Source organism: Notechis scutatus, chromosome 6 (genome assembly GCF_049901735.1).
Source record: "Notechis scutatus isolate UNSWTSFEM ecotype Mainland chromosome 6, rNotScu1.2, whole genome shotgun sequence".
Taxonomy (NCBI): Eukaryota; Metazoa; Chordata; class Lepidosauria; order Squamata; family Elapidae; genus Notechis; species Notechis scutatus.
The window spans coordinates 3791837-3819709 of NC_142014.1; the positions used below are offsets into that span (position 1 = coordinate 3791837).

The 27873-nt window shown below is 44.0% G+C and overlaps 1 protein-coding gene across 3 annotated transcripts in view; it reads left to right on the forward strand.

The window, feature by feature from the left end:
• FRMD4A (FERM domain containing 4A) overlaps positions 1-27873 on the forward strand; it is a 364998-nt gene that overhangs the window by 109275 nt on the left and 227850 nt on the right. The window contains exon 1 of one of the 3 annotated variants that reach the window (XM_087969198.1): positions 23058-23476. The exons of the other annotated variants lie outside the window; for them this stretch is intronic. Coding sequence (XP_087825324.1) covers positions 23411-23476 — 66 coding nt within the window. The 5' untranslated portion in view covers positions 23058-23410. Of the gene's footprint in view, positions 1-23057; positions 23477-27873 lie in introns of those variants that run through there. 3 annotated transcript variants of the gene reach the window in all.

The window sequence follows — 27873 nt, forward strand, 5'->3', positions numbered from 1 at the left end:
TGACTCTGTGGTTTCTTCCCCAAACCCCCAAAAACTTCAACTCAGACTGTCTTCTGTTGACTTCACCCCATTCCTAGGAGGTCTGTAAGGGGCCGTGCATAAGCGGACCAGCATGCCTATCGTTCCTGTCTTAATGTTCTTTTTTATTCTTATCCATTTCATGCATTAATAATCATGTTTATTCTTATATCTGTTATCCAATACATGCTTGACAAATAAATAAATAAAATAAATAAATAAATATACCATTTCAAACAAGAGGTTGTCCAATCTCTTCTTAAAAACCTCCAGTGAGGGAGAATTCACAACTTCTGAAGGCAAAGCCGTTCCACGGATTAATTGTTCTGACTGTCAGGAAATTTCTCCTTAGGTTGCTTCTCTCCTTGATGAGTTTCCATCCATTACTTCTTGCTGTGACTTCAGGTGCCTTGGAGAATAGCTTGACTCCCTCTTCTTTGGGGCAGCCCCTCAAGTGTTGGGACACTGCTATCATGTCGCCTCTAGTCCTTCTTTTCATGAAACTAGGCATACCCAATTCCAGCAACTTTTTAAATATGTTTTAAGACTCCAGCCCTCTAAATCCTCTTGGTTGCTCTTCTCTGCACTCTTATAATAATATGGCGAGCAAAACTGGATGCAGGATTCAAAGTGTGGCCTTACCGAGGCATTGTAAAGGGATATATAAAGTGGTATAAAATTATGACCGCCACTATGTCAGTGTGCATTGTGAGCAATACCCATTTCTGATATTCTTAAAAAACATTTCTGAGACATGTTTTATCACATTCTCATGGATGGCAAGCAGTTTTTGTAACACAACATACGCACAGAGATTAATGTTTCCGCTAGCTTTTGATAGGTTTGGGCTGGTGGGAACAGCCATTCTCCTTTCCTAAATAATTTTTGTGTGAAAAAACCCACTTCCTTCTGCCTTTCTACTGTACTTGGAGTACCGTAATCTGCACCATAAATCACATTAAGCAAATTCCTCTCATTTATTCCTCTCTCCCTTCCTCTATCGGTTCTACCGCTTGGATTCTTGGAGGTAATTTCAGAACCCATATTTATCAACATCGGTGGGTGCTTTCCTTGTGGTTTTGATTAAGAATGTTTTGAAAAGATTGGATTAAAATGGTGATTTATGATGTCGGGTTTCTGGACTGCCTATAAATTCTTAATGCATTCTTGCAAAAAAAAAAAAAAAGGCCAGGCATAAAAATATCATGAATTTAATCTGAAGCACGCAAAGTTCATTGTTATTATGGTTGGCCACACAGTGACCTTTGGTGGTTTTTAGACTGGATTTGGCATTTTTGTTCACCTATTGTATCCCTGAAATGGGCAGATGTTGTTGTTTGATGATGTTAGAGGTCTCATCGTAGGATGTAAGCTGTTCCAAGTAAAGCTGTCTTCGGCTGTATGCAACAGAATATCATTTTAATATATATTGATTAGCATTCAAAGTGACAATAAAGTTATTCTGTTCATTCCATTCTATTCTATTCATTCTCTTCTCTTATTCTCTTCTATTTTATATTCCATTCTACTCTATATTCTCTTCTCTTCTCTTAATTCTATTCTATTCTCTTGTTCTGTTCTATTCTATTCTTCTCTTCTCTTATTCTCTTCTATTCTTCTTTTCTCTTAATTCTATTCTATTTATTCTCTTCTCTTATTCTCTTCCATATTCTCTTCTATTAATTCTCTTCTATTTTCTTATTCTATTCTATTCTTCTCTTCTCTTCTCTTCTCTTCTCTTCTCTTCTCTTCTCTTCCTATTCCTATTCCTATTCCTATTCCTACCCAACTCAACTTGACTCTATTCTGACTGTGAGTGGTGAATGTTGATTGGAAAAGAATCTGATGTTGTTGATGCTGGGTTTTTAATTTTTAAAAATGCTTTAAAGTGTTCAGTTGTCCAGAGTCTGGGTAACTACAGCTTACTACTACTTCATTGAAAACTAATAAGGTGAATTCCTTTCATTCAAATCTCCATGGGAAGCTAACTTAAAATAACACTCCAGAGCAAGGATGTCTAATAAAGTCAAGATGGTGATTGTGATCATTCCATCCAAGTCTGTCTGATTTTACGTTTGTCACAAAACTCACAACCACTGGATAAGGCTTTGACCTTGTAGCTGCCATCTCTGTCATCTTGAGCTATTTTGGAAGGTTCTGTCTCACGAATCCAGAGATCGAGAGGCTCAAATACGTCCCTCATTTCTTCTGAAAATGAGACATGCAGGGACTTCTTTTTTCTGGACAATTTCAACACTGCGTCCAGCCGCATTTAAAAAAGCACATCGTGAATTTCATAAGCCGTGGGTTAAAAGAGGAAATTTATGGAAAGGGTATAAGCGCAAGATAGATACAGGCACAGCTGCTTGAATACCACTCAGATTTGTTTTAAGGTAAGCATTTTGTAACTGCTCCTTATTTTGCAGATAATCTGAAAGAATTAGCTTCCTTCCCATTCAAGGGAGAAAGTTGCAGTTCGGAGAACGTACACTAGGCCGCGCTGTTTCCCCACAATGTTTCCAGAGGGATTTTAGTGTTTCGATTTCCTCCTCCCTCTCTCGTGCCTGCTACTGTGAGAGAATTTGCTGCATGTGAGGAAATGAATTATATCTGCTGATTGGAAACCTTCAGATAAAGCCCTGCTTCTCCCTGGCCGCCTTCCTTCCCCCAGCCGCTCCATGGCTCAGCTGAGCTGCAGGATCAACGGAGAGGAGGATGGAGGGATGAGTGGCCACCAAAATCCTTCTAATGGGGCCCTCGGTTTTCCATGGGGATTCCAGGAAAGGGGGTGGTTTGGGATGGAAAGATTTCTGCAAGGAAACAAGCCGGTTTCTTGAGGCTAAGGAGACAAAAGTTTCTAAGCAGGCAATTGTGATGGAAACAACTTCTTCTGCTGCTCCTTCCCTTTCTTTTCCTTCTCTCCTCCTCCCTTCTCTCCTCCTTTTGCTTCTCCTTTTTCCTTTTCTTCCTCCTTCTCTTTTCCCCTTTCCCCCTTTCTCTTCTTCTCCTTACCCTTCCCATCCTCCTCTTCCTGCACCTTCTTTTGCTTCTCTTTCTCCATCTTCACCTTTTCCTTCCCTTCTCCTTTTCTTCTTCCTCCTTTTTCTTCTCCTTCTCCTTCTTCTGTTTCTCCTTCACCTTCTTCCTTTTCCTCCTCCTCCTTTCCCTTTTCCTCTTTCTCTTTCTTCTTCTTATTATTATTATCCTTCCCCTTCTTCCCCTCCTCCTCTTCCTCCCCATGCTTCCTCCTCCTCTTCCTCTTCCTTCCCCTTCCCCCTTCTCCTGTTTCTGCTCACTTTCCTTTCTCCTCCCTGGCTTAACATTTTGCATGGAGCTCAGCCTTTGACAAACCCTATTAAAGTCAAACAGACAGACAGACAGACAGACAGACACACACACACACACACACACACACACAATTAGCACACTGGTTGGTACTATTTTCTTGAGGGGGGCAGAAACAGAATCACATATTATCCCATTGTGTTTTCCCAAGAGGGATTTCTTTCTCTCTCTCTTTTTCTTTTCATATTGCTGGTTTCTAATTGCTCTGTTGTGTCCATCTGGATTCTTAATTAAAGACACAGTATCTGATCTCGGGTAGCCACCCCATCAATGCCATGCCATTGTCAGGGGCTTCTTAGGAAGAGAGGAAGCTAAAAATACTTGCTGTAAACACCACGCGTTGTTGTCTCTCCTTGTGGGGGGGGGCACCTTTGTCTTGCAGCCGTAAATTTGATCTGTTCACTTGAGGGTGAAGGAGGCGTAGAGAAAGGAGCATAAAACCACCTTCTCCCCTTCAGACATCTGCCAATGGCATCCCAGTCCATGTTCTGGCTTCTGGTACCCCCGTTAAGTTTTGATGGCAGCCAATTTGATGCCATTTCTCTTTCTGAAATGGTACTGATTGCCGGGGAATTGATTGCAATCTTCCATTACATGCAGAGGGTAGATAATTCACTATTTTTTGGGCAAGTTGCATCTAATGCCACCCTATGTTGCGGTCCACCAGCGGCCTTTGGAGCTGGCAGCAGAGTTGGACAGTGGGGAAGAACATGGGCCAGTCTGGGAGTCTGGGGAGGGCTCGGACGAGGGTCCTGCATCCGACACAGAGATGGGGACAGGGCCATCTGGGAGTTAGGTGCTGATTCTGGAGCCTCCATAATCTGACAGCAGCGAGGCAGAGGAACAACGGGAGCCTGTTCCCAGTGCACACTTGCACAGAGCTGCCAGAAGGCAAGAAGAGTGAAGACAAAAGGGGCGACTCGGGAGTAAGGCTTGGAGGCGATTGGCCCCTCCCCATAAGACATAAAAGAGGAACAAAGGAACAGGAGTCTTTGCAGGAAGCAACTTTGTTCATTCTGGTCGGTTTAAACTCTGAAGCTCCATGCGGACTTTGTGCTCCATTTGGCCTTTGTACAGCTAATTGGCAATTTAGTCCCTGTCAGCATTTCAAGGGAGATAAAGACGGGTGCTTATGAGCCTTATCCCGAAGGACTGTGGCAGACTTCCGTTGGACTATTCACAAATTGTTTGGGAATCATTACAGCTGTGAGTGCATATAATTCACAGCCGTTGAAATAATTAAAAAAAAGGTTTTTGGGAACAGCGTGTGATTGTTACTGTCTCAGGAAGCCTTGGCCAGAACACTCTTTGCCAGCCACACCTGTGAACACGGATGCCTCGAGGAATAGGATTAATGATGATTAGCATTCCTGGGCTCTGGAAAAATGACACCCCCTCCTCCCATGTTTCAGCTGGCACTTCAAAGCATCTTCCTATGAAAATGGCAGGGCCGATAAAGCGGAAAAGCATCTCAACCCCATTGTTATTCTGAATCCCAGCAGTGAGCAAGGAATAAGATTCTGCAGATGTTCCAGCCCAAAGAATTGCTCTAGTTAAAAGTCTGTAGAGATTCTCCATCCTCCAGGTCATGGTTGTCCCAAAGGTGCTTTTTTCAGGAGGCCACTGGACTTTCTTGTTGTTTTTTTGAAGACGTTTTGCTTCTGACCCACAAAACTTCTTCAGCTTGGACAGGATGGTGGGGAATATAAATCCTTCTGTTCCCCACCATCCAATCAGAGCTGAAGAGGCTTCTTGAATGAGATTTTGCAAGTCATTTTCAAAAGAAAAAACAAGAAAGTCCACTTGCCTCCTGAAAAAAGCACCTTTGGGACACTTGCTCTAGTTGTTTCTCGGTGGAGTGTCTACAGCTTCTGTTGGCTTGAGGGCCACACCAGGTTTTTTTTGTGTGTGATATATGAATGCCAAAGAATTTCGTTGATAGTCCCAAAGGTGTTTTTTTCCAAAGGCAATCCAACTTTCTTTGTTCTTTCCTGAGGACGTTTTGCTTATCCAAGAAGCTTCTTCAGTTCTGGCTGAAATTGGTAGAGGATTTATATTTATATTTATAATATATATTTATATTTATATTGCAAGGATTTATATTCCTTGCAAGTCCTCTGGTCATTAGTGCTCTCTCTGAGAGTCACTGAGGCCACTTGGAGGTTTATCTGTGCCCTCAGGGCCACCTGAATCAGAGTGCAAATGGGTGTGGAGTAGGGGTGAGAATCGACCGGTTCAGACCGGTTCGGGCAAACTGGATGTTAAATTTGCATCTGGTTCGCCGAACTGGTATTTGAACCGACTGGCTGGCCCCGCCCGCCCTGCCCCTCCCCTCCCAGGAATCTCCACCTGGCCCATTTTTGATGCAGGTAAGTGCAGGGTCCACGCGGAGGCTCTGGGAGGGGGGAAAACGGCCCTACCGGAACTACCAGAAATCCAGAAGCGGGCCTGTTTCCAGCTTCCGCAGGGCCTCCAGAGCCTGGGGGAGGCCATTTTCTCCCTCCCAGAGGCCTGAGGGAAGCCTCCAGACCCTGGGGAAGGCGAAAAACGGCCCTCCCGGAAGTTCCAGTAGGCCACGCCCACCATGGCCACACCCATCCAGCAACTGGGCAGCCAATCACTTGCTGGGATTTTGGAATCCTGGTGTGGAGCCTTCTTGGAACGGCTGAAAGGACCGTGTTGGAAAGAGGAGCTGGTGTCATATCCCTACCTATGTTCAGTAGTAAGACCGGCGGCCTCTTCGACTCCTCTTTCAAACCAGCAGTTCTCTCTGTCCAGAATGTGGAACGAGACACAAAACGTCTTTAAGAAAGAACAAAGAAAGTCCGGGTTGCCTCATGAAAAAGCACCTTTGAGACGATGAACTGAAAGCTATCAAGTAGGCTAACCAAAAAGGGTGATTTGCTCACATAAAGTGATGGAATATTAGTAACAGCCTAGCAAGGAACTAACAATGATAACAATATAAATATATATATAGTGGATTTACAGCATGAGGATTCATTTAAACTAGAAGGAAAAGACTACAGAGATTGTGCACAAGAGATTTGCACCAACCGACACACTGTGTGTAATTAAAAGATGGTTTTATGTTTTATGTTTTGTTTATGTTTGTGTAAAAAGTAAAAAAAAACAACACTTTTAATTCAAAAAAAGAAAAAGAAACACCATGACCTGGGTGACGGAGAATCTCCATAAATATCTTCTCCGATAAGCCGATCCGGTTTGGAATGCAGGGCAGAGGAGCACATTTTAGACAGCGAGAGAAATCCTGGTTGTCATGGACATTAGGCGCTCCAAACAGTGTGTCTCCTACTGCGCGAGGCTGGAGTTTTCCCCTACTCTGATCTAGGACATATGCTGTCTTACGCCTGTCATACTGCAGCTCCAGTAGCATCACGCCGAGATGTTTTGTGGCAATCTTAATTTATCAGCATTCAAAGAAACACGATAAGTCTTCCATGAACTGCAGAAGCTAAGGTGGAAAAAAAATGTTTGAATGCATAAATCAAGTGCTACATGCGACACCCTGAAGATTCACTTCAGTGGTGAGATTAAATTTTTTTTACCGGTTTTGTGGCCGCGGCTTGGTGGGCAGGGCAGGGGGCAGGGGAAGGATACTGTAAAATCCCTCTTCCCTCCCCACCCCACTAACCTGCTTTCCAGCTCTGTTCTCCTGTACAGGGCAACCAAAGGAGACCTAGCCGATCAGCTGGGACTCAATGGGAGGCAGAGAAGAGATGGGGGTGAGGCCAGTCAGAGGTGGGATTTTCCGGTTCTCCGAACTACTCAAAATTTCTGCAACCGGTTCTCCAGAACCAGTGAGAACCGGCTGAATACCACCTCTGGTTCACTTCCGAGGGCTCCTTGCCCCCCAGACAACCCTCAGCTCCTCAAAACCAGGTTCACAATGGCCATTGCAAGAGCTCAGGATGAGCCACCCCCTGCCTCCAGCTGACTAAGTATGGACACCACAATTGGACTCACTAGCCTTTGCTTCCCACCCAGATGTGTTAATCAGGACACACACAAAAAAAGCAGGTTGCTAGTTGTAAAATTGTCCTGAAATTCATCGTGTCTCACCGTGAGGACATTAGGACCTTCAAGCATGTCCACGATTGCAGGGACAGAAAAAAAAAGGCCAAGGAGCAAAGAGGCCAAGATAGCCAGGAGTCTCCACCAATGGTCACGACATCCACATTGTTATGGGTTTGTTGGGCAGTCAGCCAGATGTTTAGACCCTGGATTTGGCCTTTTTAATCCACCCATCAAGGCTTTCCCAAAGACCAGGGATAGCCAGATGTTGGGGTTTGATGGGGGTTATAGGTATCGTCACAGGATGTAAGATGTTCCACATCAAGTTGTCTGTCTGTCTGTCTCTGTCTCTCTTTATCATCTACTCTACTCTACTCTACTCTACTCTACTCTACTCTACTCTACTCTACTCTACTCTACTCTACTCTACTCTACTCTACCTTTCTCTACTCTACCCCACTCTACCTCTCTCTACCCCACTTCACTCTTTTCTACTTTATTCTATTCTACCCCTCTCTACTCTACCCCTCTCTATCCCATTCTGCCTCTCTCTACCTCTCTCTACCCCATTCTACTCTACTCTACTCTACTCTACTCTACTCTACTCTACTCTACTCTACTCTACTCTACAGCTAACCAACTCAACCAAGTGACTCTGGGCAACTATTTTGCAATTGACTGATGGGAATTTTGTCGTTGCCGATGGTATTCAAGTGGTGCTCCAGATGTTCTGGGATTGCACCCAAGGCACCTGTGACTATTGGCCCTACCTTTGCTTTCTTCTATTTCTAGTTGCAAGTCTTTGCATTTTGCAATTTCCCCCCCTCCCCCATTCTTTCTCTTTGCTCTCTCCAGGTAGAGCCAGAGTCTTTTGTCTTATCATCTGTTGTGTAGCAGGTATCAGTCTATTTGAGTTTATTAAGTGAAGCGTGCAAGTCCTTAAGAACACCTGGGTTCCTTCATTGATTTGGCTTGTTAGACATTCCACACACACACACACACACACACACACACACACACACCCTGGGAAGGTTGCAAATCACATAACCCTGGGACACTGGAACCATTGTAAATACATTGCCAAGCACCCGAATTTTAATCCCGTGGGGACGCTACAATGGTCGTAAGTGCAAGGATCACTCAAAAGTCATTCCCCCCCCCAGTAATTTTGGACAGTTATTAAACGAACGGTCATAAGGACTACCCATACATCAAAGTGACCCTCTCCCCTGGAGTTGCAGAATTACACATCGCAAGCCATCATTTCTTCCTCTGAAATATAATGATGCAGATAGGATTCCCTCTGTGGCCAAGGAGAGTAGGCAGACGTAGAGTATTCTCTGTCAACTCTTGCTACTCTTCCCCTTGCATAACTATAAAATAATACAAAGTGTTTTACGAGCCCTGGGTAGAATGTTAGAGTAGAGAGGCTGCTTCCCCCTCGCTTTGAAGGTGCTTTCGCTGTCCTGGCCTTGAGCTCTTTTGATGTGGCTTTTGTACCATGACAAAGAAGCCGGATCAGTGAACTCGTCATTCCAGCTGATAAAGCAGAGTTGAAGCCAGAACTCCAGTTCAAATGAACCCTGGATGCAGGTCAAAGACTGAAAATAGATTTGCCCGACCTGTTTTCAAGAGTTTTTGGCCTGATTTATTTCCCCAACCTTGCGAGGTTCCTCTAAGCAAAGAAGGACGCTGGATATAAATGGAGGCTGCTTGGCCGAGCTTGGAAACGGTTTTGTTTTCCTAGGGTGAGATAGGAAAGGGGAGAAGGAGGAAACTCCATCCTAAAAGATTCCCACGTTCAGCAACAGAGCCGTGATAGGGTGTCGTGTGTGTACATACAATGCCGTGTATTTCAGTTTCGGTCCATGTTCGCCCCAAACTTGGTTCTACATGTTACAAACAGTGGTGGGATTCAAAAAGTTTTACCACCAGTTCGGTGGGCATGGCTTGGTGGGCATGCTTTGCATGTGCATGCGTGCCAAACATGCCATTTGCACAGGCACAGTCATTCCAATTCACCTCCTGCAAACCTGCACTCTCCTGGTGGCTTCCGCAGCTGCCGCTTGGCACTCTGCTGTGCTGCGCGAAGCAGCTGTGCTTCAAAAGCAGAGGATAAAGGTGAGTATGAGAGCCCAGGTGGTGTTCTGAACCAAGCCTCGTTCCAAGCAGACAAACACCAAACAGAGATAAAAGCAAAACCTTTTTAATGCTTCTCTGTGAATTCCGTGCATTCACATTAAAAACGCTATTAAAACTAATTGTCCCAGATAAGAACAAAAGGCTGCCAGGAACACTAGATTAAATTGCAAGGAAATATTCCAAACAAACATTCTTCAAGCACAAACCAGGATAGTCCGAACTTCCACAAGACTTGAAGTGCAAGAACTTCTTTGCTTCCTGCAAAGAATCCCAGCTCTGAGGGCTGGCTTTTATCCCTTAAGGGAGGCGCCATCACCTTGCAGCCTTACTCCTGAGTCACCCGTGCTGCTGCAGCTGCTCTTTCCTTCGAGCAGCCCTGCACGCATGCACACTGAGCACAGGCTCCTCGGGGGCCTCTTCCTCACTGCTGCCAGCCTCCACAATCCCCAAAGGCAGCATTTCACTCCCTGATGGTCCTGGCCTCATCCCTGCCTCACACGCAGGCCCCTTATCGGAGTCCTCGCTCTCCGAGACCTCAGCCGTCTGCACCGCTGCTCATTGCCGCTACTGGCTTGGCAGAACTGGGCCGAACTGGTAAAATACCACCACTGATTTCTGAACTTTCATCCTGAATGGTTTCTTTCAATTCAGCACACTAACCTGGGTGCTCTGAGTCACCTTGTTTGTGAGATGGGTGGCATATAAATCTAACCAACTTAGGATCCAAATTGTCTTCTGCATCAAGAAAGATCCTAGCCACTTGATTTATTGTTATTATTATTATTATTTTGCAATTGGTTTTGGGGTGGCATTTCGCTCGTATTTTGTTTCTCTGAACCTGCGACTCTCTTGCAAAGACGATTCGTCAGCCTTAGCGAAGAAGGAAGGAGATGTAACAATTATAACAGAATGACAAGCATTGTCAGGGACCTTGGAGGACCTCTGTCCTCTGTCCAACCCCTGCTCAAGCAGGACACCTTATACCAGGGGGAGGTCAAAGGGGATTTCTTCGAGGGCCGGGCAGGTCACTATTGTAGTTCTTCTCCGCAGGCTGGTGGAGGGGGGGCAATGGTGAGGATGGGAGAATGGATGCCACTTGCACCGTGGGCCCCCTGCGCCTCATTTTCACCACCATGGCCTCCTGCAACACTCTGCCGGCTGTTTTGGGGGCCATTTTTGGCCCATTTTTCAGCCTGTTTTCAGCCCCCCTTTTTGGTTGGTTTTCATCTGGTTTTCAGCCCCCTTTTGGCCTGTTTTTCAGTTCGTTTCCAGCCCCTTTTCAGACAATTTTTCAGGCTGTTTTCAGCCAGCAAAATGCTGCAGAAAGCCATGGAGGGTGAAAACAAGACATGGGGGTGGGGCTGCACGCAGCCCATTTTAGCCATCAGAGGCACCACGGACCAGTCCTTTGATAGTTCCAGGCCAGCCCTGCAGGCCGGATTTAAGCACCCCATGGGCCGGATCCATCCCGCAGGCCTTCGGTTTGACACCCCTGCCTTATACCATTTCAGATGATGTCCAGTTTCTTCTTAAAAATCTCCAGCCACAACTTCTGGAAGCAAAGTCATTCCACTGGTGAATTGTTCTCACTTAGTTCTAGGTTGCTTCTCTTCTGGTTTAGTTTCCATCCATTAGTTCTTGTCCTGCCCTCAGGTACTCTGGAGCAGTGATCCCCAACCTTTTTTATGCCGCGGCCCGGTACCGGCATCAGCTGGGCGCCGCGGCCCGGTACCGGCATCAGCTGGGTGCCCCCATCTTTTTTTGATGAAAAAGTGCTTCCGGTGACCTCACCGGAAGCACTTTTCATCAAAAAGATATGGCGCCAGCGCTTCGGTGAGCTTTTCCGGGTAGAAATGGCTTTCTACCCGGAAAAGCTCACCGAGCTTACACCGCCATCTTTTGATGAAAAGTGCTTCCGGTGAGCTTTCTACCCAGAAAAGCTCACCGGAAGCACTTTTCATCAAAAAGATGGCGGCGCCCAGCAACCAGCGGCCTGGTAGGACTTGTTCCGCGGACCGGTACCGGTCCGCGGACCGGTGGTTGGGGACCCCTGCTCTGGAGGGTAGCTTGACCCCTTCTTTTTGCGGGGCAGGCCCTAAGCTATTGGAACTATGCTAGCTATTCCAACACTGTTATAGAGCGTGTGGACGTGTAAAAAAAAAAAACATTGTCCAGATTGTCTCCTTGTTCCTCAAATCCAATCCCTTCCACTTCCTTGCTCCTGGTTGCATCCATGACAAACTGATTGTGCAGAAAACCCCTCTAAACTACACGGCAGTAACCCCTTATTTATATGCATTTATTCGTTTATAGAAATACGAAAGGAAGTTGCTGTTTCATCTAGTCTCAAATGAATTTTCCAGTTCCGGCTGCTTGAATGCGTCGTTACTGCATCTGAATTGGAAACATCTTGTGTTCCATATCTGGTCTATTCATGCAGACATCCTAGCATGGCAGGAAATAAATTGAAAACAGCCCTCGCCTGCTCCGGGTTCTCTGAACGGATGGGAGGCCGCTTCTCTAACCCCGTGCTATCTGGAGGAAAGGGGGATGGGTGCAATGCCCTTTAAGGACATTAGGATATTGGGATGTGGTGGCTATGAATGGGGAGGCGGTAGGATGGACTACTGCAGGGGTGTCCAACCGTGGCAACTTTAAGACTTGTGGACTTCAACTCCCAGAGTTCCTCAGCCAGCAAAGCTGGCTGAGGAACTCTGGGAGTTGAAGTCCACAAGTCTTAAAGTTGCCAAGGTTGGACACCCCTGGACTACAGTGAACCAGCAGTTTCCGTGGAAGGAGAGAGAGCACATTCAAGGGAGAAGAGAAGAGAAGAGGCAGAGAAGAGGCAGCACAGACCCAGAGCCAAGCAGAGACAGAGGGAGAGATTTAGGATAGCCACTCCCTGAAATCTCCTTGGCCAATCCATTAGGATTGGAATAATATAGGTGCAGTCTGGCAAGATTCTGTCTGCTGCAGTGTTTCTCAACCTTAGGGAGTTGAAGATGTGCCGACTTCAACTCCCAGAATCCCACAACCAGCAGGAAGTGGACATTTTTCAATCACTAAGTCATGTCTGATTCTTTGTTGACCCACATGGACCACAGCATGCCAGGCCCCCCCTGTCCTCCACTGTCTCCCAGAGTTTGCCCAAATTCACCATCATTGCATTGATGGCACCATTGAACCGTCTCCTTTTTTCCACCCCTTTCTCCATTTGCCTTCCATCTTCCCCAACATCGGGGTCTTCTCTAAGAAGTCTTCTCTTCTCATTAAGTGTGCCAAAGTATTTGAGCTCCAGATTCAGGATCTTGGTTGAGGGTTAATCTCCTTTAGGGTTGACTGAGTGGACTTCCTTACAGTCCAAGGGGCTCTCAAGAATCTTCTCCAATACCATGAAGTTGAAGTCCACTCCTCTTAAAGTTGCCACGGTCGGGAAAACCTTGTTTATTGTGCGTAGACAAATAAAGAATTGGACTTTGACTGGATTATTCTATGTCATTCTTGGGCTGGACCTGAATAAATGATCCCAAATTGGGTAAAAGTAATTTTTGGCTAGAGAGAAGATCCCTGAAGATGGGTTACAGCACGGGTCCGAAAGCTCGAAAGACAAAACTTCTGGTCTCGGTGACCGACCCCGATTGGATCCTGCAACATTAGCCTGGGACATTCATTCATAAGTTTTATGTTTTGGGAGCCACATATGAATCCATGACCATCTGAAAATTTTGCAAACTTAGCTGCAGCCAGACCATAAACAAAGCACACCAGGTAGTTCTAATTTGCAGGTTGAAATAGCTTTCTATTCAAATGCTAAAGTGGGTTATTAGAATAGAATAGAATAGAATAGAATAGAATAGAATAGAATAGAATAGAATAGAATAGAACAGAAAAGAACATAACAGAATAGAATAGAATAGAATAGAATAGAATAAAATAGAACAGAACAGAACAGAACAGAATAGAATAGAATAGAATAGAATAGAATAGAATAGAATAGAATAGAATAGAGAATGGAATGGAATAGAATAGATGAAGACTAGAATAGAACAGAATAGAATAGAATAGAATAGAATAGAATAGAATAGAATAGAATAGAATAGAATAGAATAGAATAGAATTATTTTATTGGCCAAGTTTGATCGGACACACAAGGAATTTGTCTTGGTGCAAATGCTCTCAGTGTACCTAAAAGAAAAGATACATGCATCACGACTGAAGAATCATCAGGTACATTATTAAATGTATGATTCTCCTCTTCCCCCCCCCCAAAAAAAATCTTTGCACTTTCCAAGTGTAATTGACTTCCAAGTGTGACTGGAGGCGCCTGGGCTTAGAAATATACACAAACAGATGGCGAAAAGTTACACCCAGGGCTGAAGGGAGAAATGGGAGAGTTAAAGTAGCTTACCCTCACCTAATAACCAATCTGCTGGAGTCTACATGCCTGAGCAAATCAACCAATGAAGAAGCGGGGGAAACAGCAACTGGGATTCCATTTGCGATTAAAAGGAAAGATATTCGTTAAGGCTTAAAAATCCAATTTCATGCTTTTGACCATTTGGCTCCGGTACGCAGGTCAGAACAATGGAAGGAAACCCTGCCTGGGCCATCTGGACAGCAGAACCGGCTGCCAGAACTGGATCGTCTCCGACAGCTATCAGACACCATAGTTTTTCTGGGAGTTGATCCTAGCACAATTCGGCTCCTCGCTTCCTTGATCTCAGCTCCAGGACTAATTGAGACGACCGTCACAGGCAAATGTTGGTTGCTTGGAATCGTGGGGTGCTTGGCTCCCTGAACATGGCTGCCTGCCTGCGACGGAGTCCGTGTTCTCATGCATTTGGCGTTCTTAGCAGACCCTGCTTGCACTCATGAATGCCAAACTCAGGTTCCTTTGTTAACCCAGACAAAGCTTTCCCCAAAGTCAGAATCAGAATAGAGCTGGAAGGAACCTTGGAGGTCTTCTAGTCTAGCCCCCTATACCACTTCAGACAAATGGGTGTCCAGTCTCTTCTTAAAAACCTCCAGTGATGGAGCGCCCACAACGTCCCATGGCAAGCTGTCCCACGGGTTAATTGTCCACACAGTTAGGAAGTTTCTCCTCAATTCCGGGTTGATAACAGATAACAAATAATCAGAGTTGAAAGGGACCTTGTAGGTCATCTAGTCCAACCCCCCACCCAAGTGGGAGTCCCTACACCGTTTCTGACAAATGACAGTCCAGTCCCTTCTTGAAAGCCTCCAGGGATGAAGCTCCCGCAACTTCTGTTCCATGGGTTGATTGTTCTCACTGTCAGAAAGTTTCTCCTTATTTCCAGTTTGAATCTCTCCTTGTCCAGTTTCCATCCATTGTTCCTTGTCTGGCATACAGATGCTTTAGAAAATAGCTTGACCCCCTCCTCACTGTGGCAGCCCCTCAAATATTGGAAGATGCTTTCCTGTCTCCCCTGGTCCTTCTCTTCACTAGACTAGCCAGGCCCAGTTCCTGCAACTGTTCATCATATGTTTTAGCCTTCAGTCCCCTAATCGTTTTGGTTGCTCTTCTCTGCACTCTTTCTAGAGTCTCAACATCTTTTTTATAGCATGGTGATCAAAACTGGATGCAGTACTCTAAGTGTGGTATTACTAAAGCTTTATAGAGTGGTATTAGTACTTCCCTTGATCTTGATTGTAACCCTCTGTTAATACAACTGAGGATCCATTACTTCTCTCCTTGATGAGTTTCCATCCATTGTTTCTTCTCTTGACTTGTCTGGTGCTTTGGAAAATAAGTTGCCCCCCCTTCTTTGTGGCAGCCCCTCAAATACTAAAACATTGCTATCCTGTAACCCCTAGTCCTTCTTTTCCGTAGAGTGGCCATACCCATTCCTGCAACTGTTTTCGTCTCCAGACCTTTAATTGTCTTAGTTGCTCTTTGCATTTCCCCCCAAAGTCTCAACATCCTTTTTTGTAATGTGGTGTCAAACAAAAATTACAAATTCGAACAAACAAAATTTTAAAAACCCTAAAACGTGACAAGGGCAATAGGCACATTAGTGCACTTATGCACACCCACTTAGGACCAATAGAATCCAGTAAAGGAGTATATTTCTAGTTCGGGGTTGAACTGTGGGGTCCTTGGTGCTCTCTGAGCTTGTTTACTTGCAGATGTTTCATGACCCAATTAGGGAACATCATCAGTGATAGAAGTGAGGAGGAGGAGGAGGAGGAGGAGGAGGAGGAGGAGGAGGAGGAGGAGGAGGAGGAAGAGGATTGTAAGGTCTCTCTGAGCTTGGTTGTTTTCTTGGAGACATTTCATGACCCAACTAGATGGCATCATCAGTGCTACAAGGGAGTGGGGTTTATTTCTAATTCTGGTCGTAGGTCATGGACTAGCTATATCTGCAACCACCAGGACTAGAAGCATGCATAACTATTAAAAATCAATTTCCCCATCTAAGGATATCTCATCTGCAGCCACGAAGCATGAAATGTTTGTCCTTAAAGAAAATCCAGAGTGGCTGAATATTAGCAAGATTTTAAAGGGCTTCGTGAAAATCGTTTGAAGCTACAAGTTGTATCCCTTGCAGTTTAGCTGGCTACAATAGGATGATGATTAGAAGATCTTCAAGAATCTGGTTTTGCCCGCCAATCTTGTATTCTCTGAACTTGCTTGTTTTCTTACAGGTGTTTCACGGCCCAATTAGGGAACATTATCAGTGATAGAACTGGGGTGGGGAGGAAGAGGAGGAGGACTGTGGGGTCCTTGGTGCTCTCTGAGTTTGTTTGTTTTCTTGTAGACATTTCATGACCGAACTAGATAATACCATCAGTTCTAGTGACTAGCAGTGAGAATCCACCTCTTTTGGGGAAATGAAACACCTGCAAGAAAGCAAACAAACTCAGAGAGCACCAAAGGACCCCCTCATACAACAGAACACATCATTCCACCCCCCAAACTATGACTCCAGTTTTCATTTCTAACCTCCAACATTCAAATTATTTCTACTTTGGCTCCTGGAAGTAGGCACCACCAACCCACCCACGGCCAAAGACCTGGGGAGCTCTCTCCCAACTGTGGGAACAGTTCTGCCCAAATGAAAGACGAGGCAACAAATAGTCACTGCAAGTTGGCATCCTTTGAGAGACGGAGGGGGTGGGTTGCAGAGGGCCGTTGTTGGTCGGAATAATAGACTGGAACCTTGGAAGTGATTTTCTCTTAAAGGTCTGCAGGAAGTCACGAGATGTGATTTCTCCAGTAAACCCTATCAATAACCTGAGATGTAAAATCGTCGCTGATTTTCAGTCGACTTCTGGAAGAAGAGGAGTTTTGGAAAAGGAGACTGTCACAGTGAATGGTGGCCTAGTTCAGCTGTAGTTTACCTGTATCCAAATCAAGCGACAAGCAAGAGTTTGTAAGCTTTCCAAAGTGGCCGAGATGCGATTCTTCCTTTTAATTTTGTATTTTATTTTATTTATTTATTTGTTTGTTTGTCAAGCATGTATGAGAAAACAAGTATAGAATTAGAATTCTTTTTATTGGCCAAGTGTGATTTGGAATTTGTCTTGGTGCAAATGCTCTCAGCGTACATAAAAGAAAAGATACATTCATCAAGAGTCAAGAATCATCAGGTGCAACACTTAGTAATAGTCATAAGGTACAGTAAGCAATCAAATCATACTAGGAAACAGTCAATATAAATTGTAAGGATACAAGCGACAAAGTTACAGTCACAAGTGGGAGGGGAGGGGCGATAACGAGTGATGAGAAGATTAATAGTAAAAGTAATGCAGACTTTGTAAATAGTTGGACAGTGTCGAGGGAATTAGTTGTTTAGCAGAGTGAGGGCGTTCGGGAAAAAACTCTCCTTGTGTCTAGTTGTTCTGATGTGCGGTGCTCTATAATGTCATTTTGAGGGAAGGAAGTGAAACAGTTTATGTCGGGATGTGAGGGATCTGTAGATATTTTCACAGCCGTCTTTTGGACTCATGCAGGATACAGGTCCTCCATGGAAGGCAGGTTGGTAGCCATTGTTTTTTGTGCAGTCCTAATTATAGTATAACTATGAACATAACATATAAACCTAAAAGTATAAATGGGTAGAAGCATAATAAGTGAGTACGAATAAATGGGAACAGTAGGAGAGGGACGGTACGCACACTGGTGCGCTTTTGCAGGCCCCCTTACAGACCTCTTAGGAATGGAGTGAGGTCCACGGTAGATGGTTTATAAGGTTAAAGTTTGGGGGGGTTAGAGGATGTAACAGCAGGCAGGGTATTCCAGGCATTGACCACTCTGTTGCTTGAAGTCGTATTTTCTACCATCAAGTTTGGAGCAGTTGACTTTTGAGTTTGTATCTCTTGTTAGCCTGTGCGTTATTGCGGTTGAAGGACAGGACACTCGTGATATGGACAGTTGGATTCTCCAACAAGGCCTGCCCTGGAGACCAATGATGTTTGGTGCAAACGGTCTTCTGATTAGGTATCCCAGTCTCTGGGATATTGGCAGAAACAGTTGTCCGTTCTTGACTGAGCTTCGATGAAATGCAAAGGATTGGCAATCCAATCAACCTCCAAGTTTATTGCTTTCTTGCTTCTCTGGTTTTTAAGTTACTCATAATGAAAAAAACAAAACAATCCAAAGGTTTGAACTGTATGAACATACCATAATAACAAAATAAGAAGAGTTGGAAGGGACCTTGGAGGTCTCCTAGTCCAACCCCCCTGCTCGAGCAGGAAATGCTATATTATTTAAGACAGGGGTCTCCAACCTTGACAACTTTAAGCCTGGCGGACTTCAACTCCCAGAATTCCCCAGCCAGCAAAGCTGGCTGGGGAATTCTGGGAGTTGAAGTCCGCCAGGCTTAAAGTTGCCAAGGTTGGAGACCCTGATTTAAGACAAACGGCTGTCCAGTCTCTTCTTAAAAACCTTCCGTGTTGGAGCAACCACAACATCTGAAGGGTAGCCGCTCCACGGATTAATTGTTCTCACTGTCAGGAAATTTCTCCTTAGTTCTCGGTTGCTTCTCTCCTTGATGAGTTTCCATCCTTTTTTTTTTTCAGTTAGAAGGGACCTTGGAGGTCTTCTAGTCCAACCCTCTGCTTGAGCAGGAAACCCTAGACCATTTCAAACAAATGGTTGTCTAATCTCTTCTTAAAAACTTCCACTCTGAAGGAAAGCTGTTCCACAGATTAGTTGCTCCACTAGACTTGCCTTTCTCTAGACATGCAACCATGCTAATCCTCAGGCTGAGTTAGAATAAAAAGGGCAGAGAATAAATAATTTTAGAACAAGAGAACTTCTCTCGCTTTTTATTGAAATCAGAAGAAGGGGGTTTGTGTAGACCGGGGATGTCAAAGTATAACACTTGAAGTTCCCCCGTAAATTATGAATGCACAGATGAAAAATTATGTGAACTGGACCAGTAGTAGACATGTTTATTTTCTTATTTTCTCAACCTTCTCCTGTCATTTTTCTTAACTTTGGAATGCAATAATTGGAAAGGAGCCGAGCCTACAGCACAAGATTTCTTTATGGTTTAATGAGTCGTTTGAATCAACTCGTGTTCTTTTTTTAAAAATCATTTTATTTTATTTTAAGAGATACTTAAAATTAAGCCAAAAATAAATGGAGAAACCAAAAATGGATAATTTTTGAGAATTTTATATTTAGACTTATCGCAGCTGGAGGGGGAAAAATCATTCAACCACTAGAGGGCACCAGGCAGCTGCAGAAAACGCACATTGCTGTCCTCTTGTGGATAACCATTTAATCGCATTTTTGACAGCCCAGTAAGATTAAATGTGAATTTAACAGCTATCCAGAATTACAAATAAAGGACTTTCTGAGGCTTCTTGTCTATAGCTTACAGAGGAGGCAAACAATATGACAGGTGGCTGTGGATTTACAAAAAGAAAGCAAAATACAAAGAGGCCATTGTCTGTTTGATTTAAAGCTTTCTCTTCCTCTCTCTCTATTCACTGCACTGTTTTCATTGTCTCTTGCTTGTGAGATGTTGAGGTCTCTTCACTCTGAATGGGAGAAAAAGGGGGAAAGGAACCACATCTGTTGGGCTGCTTCTGTCTTCAGTCTAAACTCCTGGGACGGACCACCTGGGCCAGTTAGATGGGAATTTGGGAAGCGTCTGTTAATGGGGGGGCAGGCAGGCAAGGCAGGCAGTGCACCCTGACCCTAAGATCGTCCTGTCAGTGGGCCTTACAGAGAAAAGACTGTAATGGATTTGTTTATCAGCTCTCCCATTAAATATAACAAGGGAGAAGTTGTGCAACAGAGGGAGGGAGAGAAAGAGGGAGAGGCAGAAGAAGAAAGAGAGAGAGGGAAAGGAAGAAAGGGAGGGAGAGAGGGTGAGGGAGAGTGAGGGAAAGGGAGAAGGGAGAGAGAGCGGGAGATGAAATATCTCCTTTTAGTTTTTTTGGCCAGTAAGATCCATCTGCAGATGAGCATGACTTATTCCCAGCAATATTTCACATTATCCTGAGATGTTAAGATGTTAAAAATGCATCATTTGAGGTAGTTACAGATAAAATGTATGAGGTCTATGATGGAGAGAAGAAGCTATCCCATTTCCTATCGCATCTTCTGGAAAACCAACTTTCCTCTTTCCTCTTCTCTTCCTCCTCTTGTCTACCTTCTCTTTCTCTCCTCTTCCTCCTCCTCTGTAAGCAGGCTACAAAAACATCAGAAAACAAGTAAATACTTATCCCTGGAGTATAAAGTATAACATTATTGTTATATTCCAAACATTGATTTTTATTTTTTTTAAGTAAAGGCTCCCTCAGGTCAGTTTCAATTCTGGTGACTCCTTACGTAATTTCCACGTAATTTCCTTCCATGATGTGGAAGGGATTTGCCATTGCTGGGGGTGTTTTGTATTTTCCCAGGCTAGTCTGGGATTCTTAACCAGGTCTATTCTGATTCTGATTTTCCAGCCCAGTTAAGGAAACTTTAATCCACGCAGAATAATCTTGCAAGTCTGCTCTGCACCACCATTTCCTTTACCTTGGGGAGAACTACAAAACATCTTCTCTGAGATGCTTTCTCAAATTACGTTCCTGCCTGGAACTCGGACTTCTTTTATCCAGTTGCTGTTTTAAATGCAGCTTTTCCTCCTGTTCTCAAGGTTATTCCTACCTCCCATTACGCTAACATTCAAATCAATTCCTGCCTCCATTCTTTTTCTACACTTTCAACCATTCAGGAAACCATCTGTGTGCTTTCCCTCCTTTTATAAAGGACCATAAATATCAAGGTTACTCATCAAGAAGTCTTTAATTGAACTATTTTATTGATCTGACCTGAAAAATAAAAGTGTGTTCCTCCTCTTTCCCTAATGCAGAATCTCATCTTAAAAGCTGATGAATGACAGATTAGTGACACTTTCTTCATGCTGGTAAACTCAACCACTTTCTATCCATAATCCATCATGCCTCACTTAGGCAACCTGTTGTTGTCTTCTTTCTAAGATGCGTTGATAGATAGACAGACAGACAGATGGATAGATAGATAGAGATAGATGATAGATAGATAGAGATGATAGATAGATAGATAGATAGATAGATAGATGATAGACAGACAGAGACGGAGATGGAGACAGAGATACTTTAATAGTTAATGTTTGTAGTTCTAATTCTGTGAACCTATTAAAGGTCATCTGTTCCAAAGATAAGCAGGTTGTGAATCTTCAAGTCTTCCTCCTTGCTAAAAAAAAAAAAAGAATCGAGCTATACAGGAAGGCATCTATTATCTTACACAAAGAAGGGCAACAATGAGAATTTGCTCGCTGAAGAAACATTTTGCTTTTCCTTCTTGATAGATGAAGCCATCCATCACAGGGCACACTAAATGGATTATCATACTGTTGTCTAACCAAAGTCATCCATCGCTCCTGATCTGCCAACTGTGGTATACGGCTGAAGGGGAGGGAGGGGAACCCCAGCTATAATCAAAATACATAGACAGAATTTATAACTTCAAATCCTCTATTCCCTGCATTGTGATTTATTTCTATAAATTGTCTGGAACATTTATTTGTCTTGACTTTATCTGGTTGGTGGCTAATATTGTTAGCGTTGCTCTTAAAGGAAAGAACGAAGTTGGGTTAGAACCTTAACTTGCTGTCAAACCTGGTTAAAAAGTGACTTCTGGACCAGGAAGTGGGTTCTCCAAAGCTCCATGGCACGCTGTATATGCAAACACTTCCTTGACACAAACACAAATCCTCAAGGTGCAATTGTCAACCCCTGGCAGATTAATCTTGGTCTTGTGCGGTGAGTTATTTACAGGTCTGGTGGCTGCACAAAAGGCGCACAAACAATGCCAAGATAAAATTTGATTTATTGCCAATCCCTATCATACCTCTGTGGCTTCTTTTCTGAGGGACCGCCATTGGTGGTGGTGTGATTTGCGAGTCTGCTGCTTGCAGTAAGCCAAGACCTGTTTTTCTCCTTCCTCTTCACTGCCATCACCAGCCAGCAGAGAAAACATCTGACAGAGAGTAGTAGAGCAGAGCAGAATAAAATATAAAATAGAATAGAATAGAACAGAGTAGAACAGAGAATAGAATAGAATAGAAGAGAGAAGAGAGAATAGAATAGAATAGAATAGAATAGAATAGAATAGAATAGAATAGAATAGAATAGAATAGAATAGAATAGAAAATAGGCTAAAATAGAAAATAGAATAGAAAAGAAAATAGAATAGAATAGAAAAGAAAATAGAATTCAATATGGAATATAGAATTGAATAGAAAATAGAAGAGAGAATAGAATAGAAAATAGAAGAGAGAATAGAATAGTAGAATAGAATAGAAGATAGAATAGACTAAAATAGAAAATAGAATAGAATATAGAATTGAATAGAAAATAGAAGAGAGAAGAGAGAATAGAATAGTAGAATGGAATAGGAAATAGACTAAAATAGAAAATAGAATAGAAAAGAAAACAGAATAGAATACAGAATTGAATAGAAAATAGAATAGCACTGAAGAAGCTTCTTGGATGAGAACTGAAACGTCCTTCTAGAAAAAAGATAACGTCCAGTTGCCTTTTGAACAAAACCACCTTTGGGTTTAGCTGGTGATGATACCAGTTTGCAAAGTCCTGTGCACTGGTTCTTCCCGGAAGGAAGATGCCTCCTGCATGGCTTAGGTGCTGTTTTGTTTCTCAAGTATCTAAGGGAGCTAATAATATCTCAGTGAGGGGGGGGGGAGAGAGAGAGAGGGAGGGAGAGAGAATTAAAAGCCTCTGTGAAACTTCACTGCCTTGTTTCATGTCCATCTATGCTCTCCTCTGTCACGAGCAGACAGTGCCGAGTCTGATAGACCTCTAACAAAGAGCTATTGAAGAAAGTGGCTGTGTGAATTGGCCTGGCATTGGTCACAGCGCGCTTCTGTGGGACTCCCTGCTCCCATTTCACAATGGCTTCCAGTGTGTGGAGCCATTTGCTGAAAGGTCAAAACTGAACAGCGAAATGCACCAGAGTCCAAAAATCTTGTTCTCCTATAAATATCAGCCTCTGTTAGAGTCGCTGCACTCCACACCCCATCTTTAATGCAGCTGCTTGGTGGCGATTCTTCCTTGTGAGAGCTCTTCTCCCGCTGATTTTCCTGATGCCCTTTGCCTAACTGGTGAAGTTCTCCAATGGAGAAGAGGGCAACTCCTGCCTCTTCTTAATGCCTTCATCTCCAGCTGAAGAAATCCAGGTTGAGATCCAAGGATTCTCAGGAGGTTCTCAACAGAGTGAGATCCGGAAGGACTTGTCCTCTTGTGGTGCCTTAAATCGTCCAGCTAAGGGAAGTGAGATTGTTGGGGAACCAATTGGGTTGGGACTCTTCGCCTCTTCTTGGCTTGTTGGATTCGAGCAAGGGTTGCCATGACGTTAGCCGCCAAGTTAGAAGACATTGAAGTCACTCTGGAGCACCTGCTGATGGATGTGTTTGTAAGTAGATCTTGACTTTCTCTTCACAGGGACAGGGGGGTTGTTTGGCGAGCAGCGAGTTACTTCTAATGCATATTGTGGTGCGTGTCCTCTTTTTAGACTCCAGAGTGGGCAGAGTATTTAGGAATCTCTGTGTGTGTTGTAAGAGTCGAAAGTGATGTGGCAGCTTTAGGTTGAAGAAAGATGTTGACTGAAAAGGGCCAGGAGAAACTGTGCAGAATTTAAATCTTGGGGCTGTGTGTGTTGGGTAGGACTTCAACCTTACCTTTCACATTGAGAAAGGTGTTGTGATATACCTGCAGCCTAAGAACAAGCTTATTGGATGTATGTAGGAAATTCTGTGGCTGCGCTGGTTTTTAACCAGACTTCGTTGGAGTTGACTCTGCCTATCAGTCCAAACAGATAATCTGAACATACCTTGTTCATGAATCAAATCCAGCGTCATTCATGTAATTGTTTTATATGGGGAAAAGGATACTACTTCACATGATTAGATATCTGTCTGTGGAGATTCTCAATCAACCAGATCATGGTTGTCCCAAAGGTGATTTTCAAAAGGCAACTGGACTTTCTTGGCTTTTTCCTTTTCTTGAAAACATTTTGCTTCTCGTTCAAGAAGCGACTTCTGAAACTTCTTCTGAACTTCTTCTGAACTGCAGAAGCTTCTTGGATGAGAAGCAAAACGTTTTTTTTAAAAAAAATATCCAAGAAAGTCCAGCTGCCTTTTGGGAAAAACACCTTTGGAACATGGTTAGTTAGTTCTTTGTTGAAGGCACATTCTTTTGCTATCTCCATCACTTGGAGAATTCTATTCCTTACGTAGGACAGAAGCACTTCTTGCCTTAGAGATCATCTCGTTTTCTTTTATTCCTCTTGGCAATTAATGTTTTCTTCCACAAATTGATTTATTCTCTTCCTCCTCATTTTTATCCCTAATTTTGGTTGCAAAATTAGTTGGTCGTATCAGTACTTTCTCATAATCTCTACATTTTTACTTGAAGCAAGGTAAGGAATTTCCTAGGACAGTTTTCATGGATGGACTTGCATGGCCTTTCTTCAGTTCTCTTTCCTGTTAGCTACCTGGAACACACCTCATAGCCTAAGACAGAGGTCTCCAAACTTGGCAACTTGAAGACTTGTGGACTTCAACTTCCAGAATTCTCCAGCCAGCATAGCTAGCTGGAGAATTCTGGGAGTTGAAGTCCACAAGTCTTCAAGTTGCCAAGTCTGGGGACCCCTGGCCTAAAACAATAGAGAATTTGGTTTTGCTGGTCTTCTCTTGCACAATTCACAGAAGCAACAAAACTGTTGAAGCGTATGAGGCTGAACTAAATTACTTGTTGAAAAGTCACTTCTGAGTACGAAGCAATTGTGGATGAGATAGGTAGATGAGAAAAACATCACACATGGCACGACCTCATTCTGCCTTGTGGCGGATTTCCTAGGGTGGTCCTTAGCACATTGGATGCTTTACAGAATCCCACAAAGGAAGATTTAAAAAGTACTTTCTCACCTGAACAGGATTAGCTTTGGTAGGGAGGAGATGATAAAGAACCAAGAGGCAGGCACAGGAGTTATGAGGAGAGGAGAAGAAGGAGGAGGAGGAGGAAGGGGGGGTGGGAGAGGGGGAGGAGGAGGAGGAAGAGGAAGAGGAGGAGGAAGAGGAAGAGAAAGAGAAAGAGGAGGAGGAGAAGGAGAGGGTTTCCTGCCTAAGCAGGGGGTTGGACTAGAAGACCTCCAGGGTCCCTTCCCACTCTGTTAATCTATCCTATTCCAAATGCTAAAATTAACACTGCTCAACCATTTCCCAGCAGCATGAAACTTAATATTCAGATGAGCATCTGGCTATTCAGCTGGGTTATCTCAGATAATGAGAAGCTCACCAGCTCAGCAGAACCTTCTTCCCATCCATCCTTTTCTCTGTCAGGGTGATTACTTTAATGCCCCGCAAGGCCTTATGGATTCCAAACTGCCATAGATGCAAATCACGGCTCTATACAATTCAGGGATCTTTAAAAACCCCACCGGTCCTTACATCATTGCACCAGGCTGAGACGGAGGACGGTGTTCTTCGTTTTCCTTTGGTTTTATAGAAGGACCTGAATTGCATGGATGGGTTTCCACTGTGCAACGGTTACAACACAGGGGCATCTGTGTACATCGGGAACGAAGGACGGTGTTCTGACCTAGACCTTCCCAAGATCATAAAGCCCGATAAAAAACCCTTTTTTTCAGGTTAGAGGGAATTCCTCTCCAACAAAGTCCCGGCAAACGGTCTTCCGAGAGAGTTCACAATTACAGACCTTTATCGGGCTTGGAGAGCTGCCAGGCTGATAGCTTCCAAGCGCCATGCTGTAGCGGGAATTCCTTGGCAAGGAGTCAGGCACAGAGCTTCACCCGAATGAACTGAACTATTTGTCTCCTGCAAAAGCCCCCTCCCCTTTTGCTCCTCTTTATTCCCCATGGGAGGGGCCATTCGCCATTCATCTGAGCCTTTGCTCCCAAGCCGACCCTTGTTCCTTAGCTCTTCCTTCTCCTGGCAGCTCTGTGCATGCGCACCCTGGGAACAGGCTCCAGCTGTTCTTCTTCCCCACTGATCTCTGACTCTGAAGGCAGCTGATAACTGTCAGATGGCCCTGGCTCCATCTCTGCCTCTGACGCAGAGCCCTCAACAGAGCCTTCCCCAGACTCCAGGACTGGCCCAGGTTCCTCCCCAAACTCCTCACTGTCCGAGTCTGTCCCCAGCTCCACTGGCTCCAATGTTCTCATTGTCCTGTTTGGTTTTTTGAACCTGTAAATGCTTGATACATGTACGTGGTGCATACATGTATCATACATGATAGAGTCAGGAGACTTTTTGTATCTGGATGTGTGATTGTGGGAATGAAAGCTAAGAGAAGGACAAGCATTCCAGGAAAAGCTCCATATTCCCACGACCTCTGTAGGACTTTCCTTCTCTCGGAATAGTCAGCTCATCTCCCCCACCCCAAATAAGTAGGTTACAAGACTTAAGTGATTTGGGATTAAACAAATCCCTTCTCTGATTAACTGAGCCTGTTCTTTGAGTTAGCACCTGGGTCAGATGGCCATTCACTCTCTGTTTAAACATCTTCAGTGAAGTTCAACCAAAATCTACTTGGAATCCATAATTTTGCTTTCCGACTTCAAAGTAACTCTGCCTTGTCTTCTACATGGACACCCTTTGAGATCCTTCAAGGCAACCATCCTATCTCCCTGCAATCTCTTCTTTTCTCCATGCTTAACCTGCCCAAAACCTGCAACCATCCCTTGGAAGTCTTTTAGTCCAAACCTCTTGTTATTTTGATTAAGATATGACCAGTGGTGGGATTCAAAAAATTTTACTACTGTTTCTGTGGGTGTGGCTTGGCGAGTGTGACAGGGGAAGGATACTGCAAAATCCCCCTTCCCTCCCCACCCCACTAACCTGCTTTCCAGCTCCGTTCTCCTGGGCAGGGCAACCAAAGGAGACCCAGCCAATCAGCTAGGACTCAATGGGAGGCAGAGAATAGATGGGGTTGGCAGGGCCAGTCAGAGGTGGGATTGGCTGGTTCTCTGAACTGCTCAAAATTTACACTACCAGTTCTCCAGAATCAGTCAGAACCGTCTGAATACCACCTCTGAATATGACCAAATATACTTTCGTTTAGTAATTCCTTCCCAAAAAGTAGAGCCCACAACTGGATTCAGATTCAAGGCTCAGTCTGCCCTAAAGTAGAACAGAGAGCAATCAGAGAGTGCTGGTGGGAATATTCTCAGTGGTTTCTTGATTAGACTGTGGTTTACTGTTAGCTTGTTTGTCTGAATTGGTAGCTCCTTGAGTGGGGTGTTATTTACTTCTTGACTGTTGATCTAAGATTAATTCTGTTGTCAATCTCTGTATCAGGATTCCAGCAGTTGCCCTAATTAAATCATGAGCCTCGAGCTAAGCTACAAAAACTCCAAAGGATTTATTAGGAGTGGACATGTCAGCATTACCTGCATGAAACCGGTGTCAACTCATAAAACATTTCTATGCCTGTTTTAGAGTTGCCACTCTACTTATCTAGGTACTGTCCCAAAGGCACTTTTTTTTTCAAGAGGCAGCTGGACTTTCTGGTTTTTCTTCGAAGACGTTTCACTTCTTGTCCAAGAAGCTTCTTCCGCTCTGGACGATATCTGGGTACTGATTGCTGGTGAAGAAATATTGTGATCTTTTTGTTTCCTTTATAGCTAGTTGATTGGCTCTGTTGAATGGTATGTAGATGTTGCTTATCTCTCAAACCTAAATAATATTTGGCTGGGTTGGTTGGTTTAGAATAGAAACTACCATCCATAGAATCAGGAGAAACCACCTAGAAAGGGATGGAGGGAAGATATTTTTTTAAAAAAAAATCCTG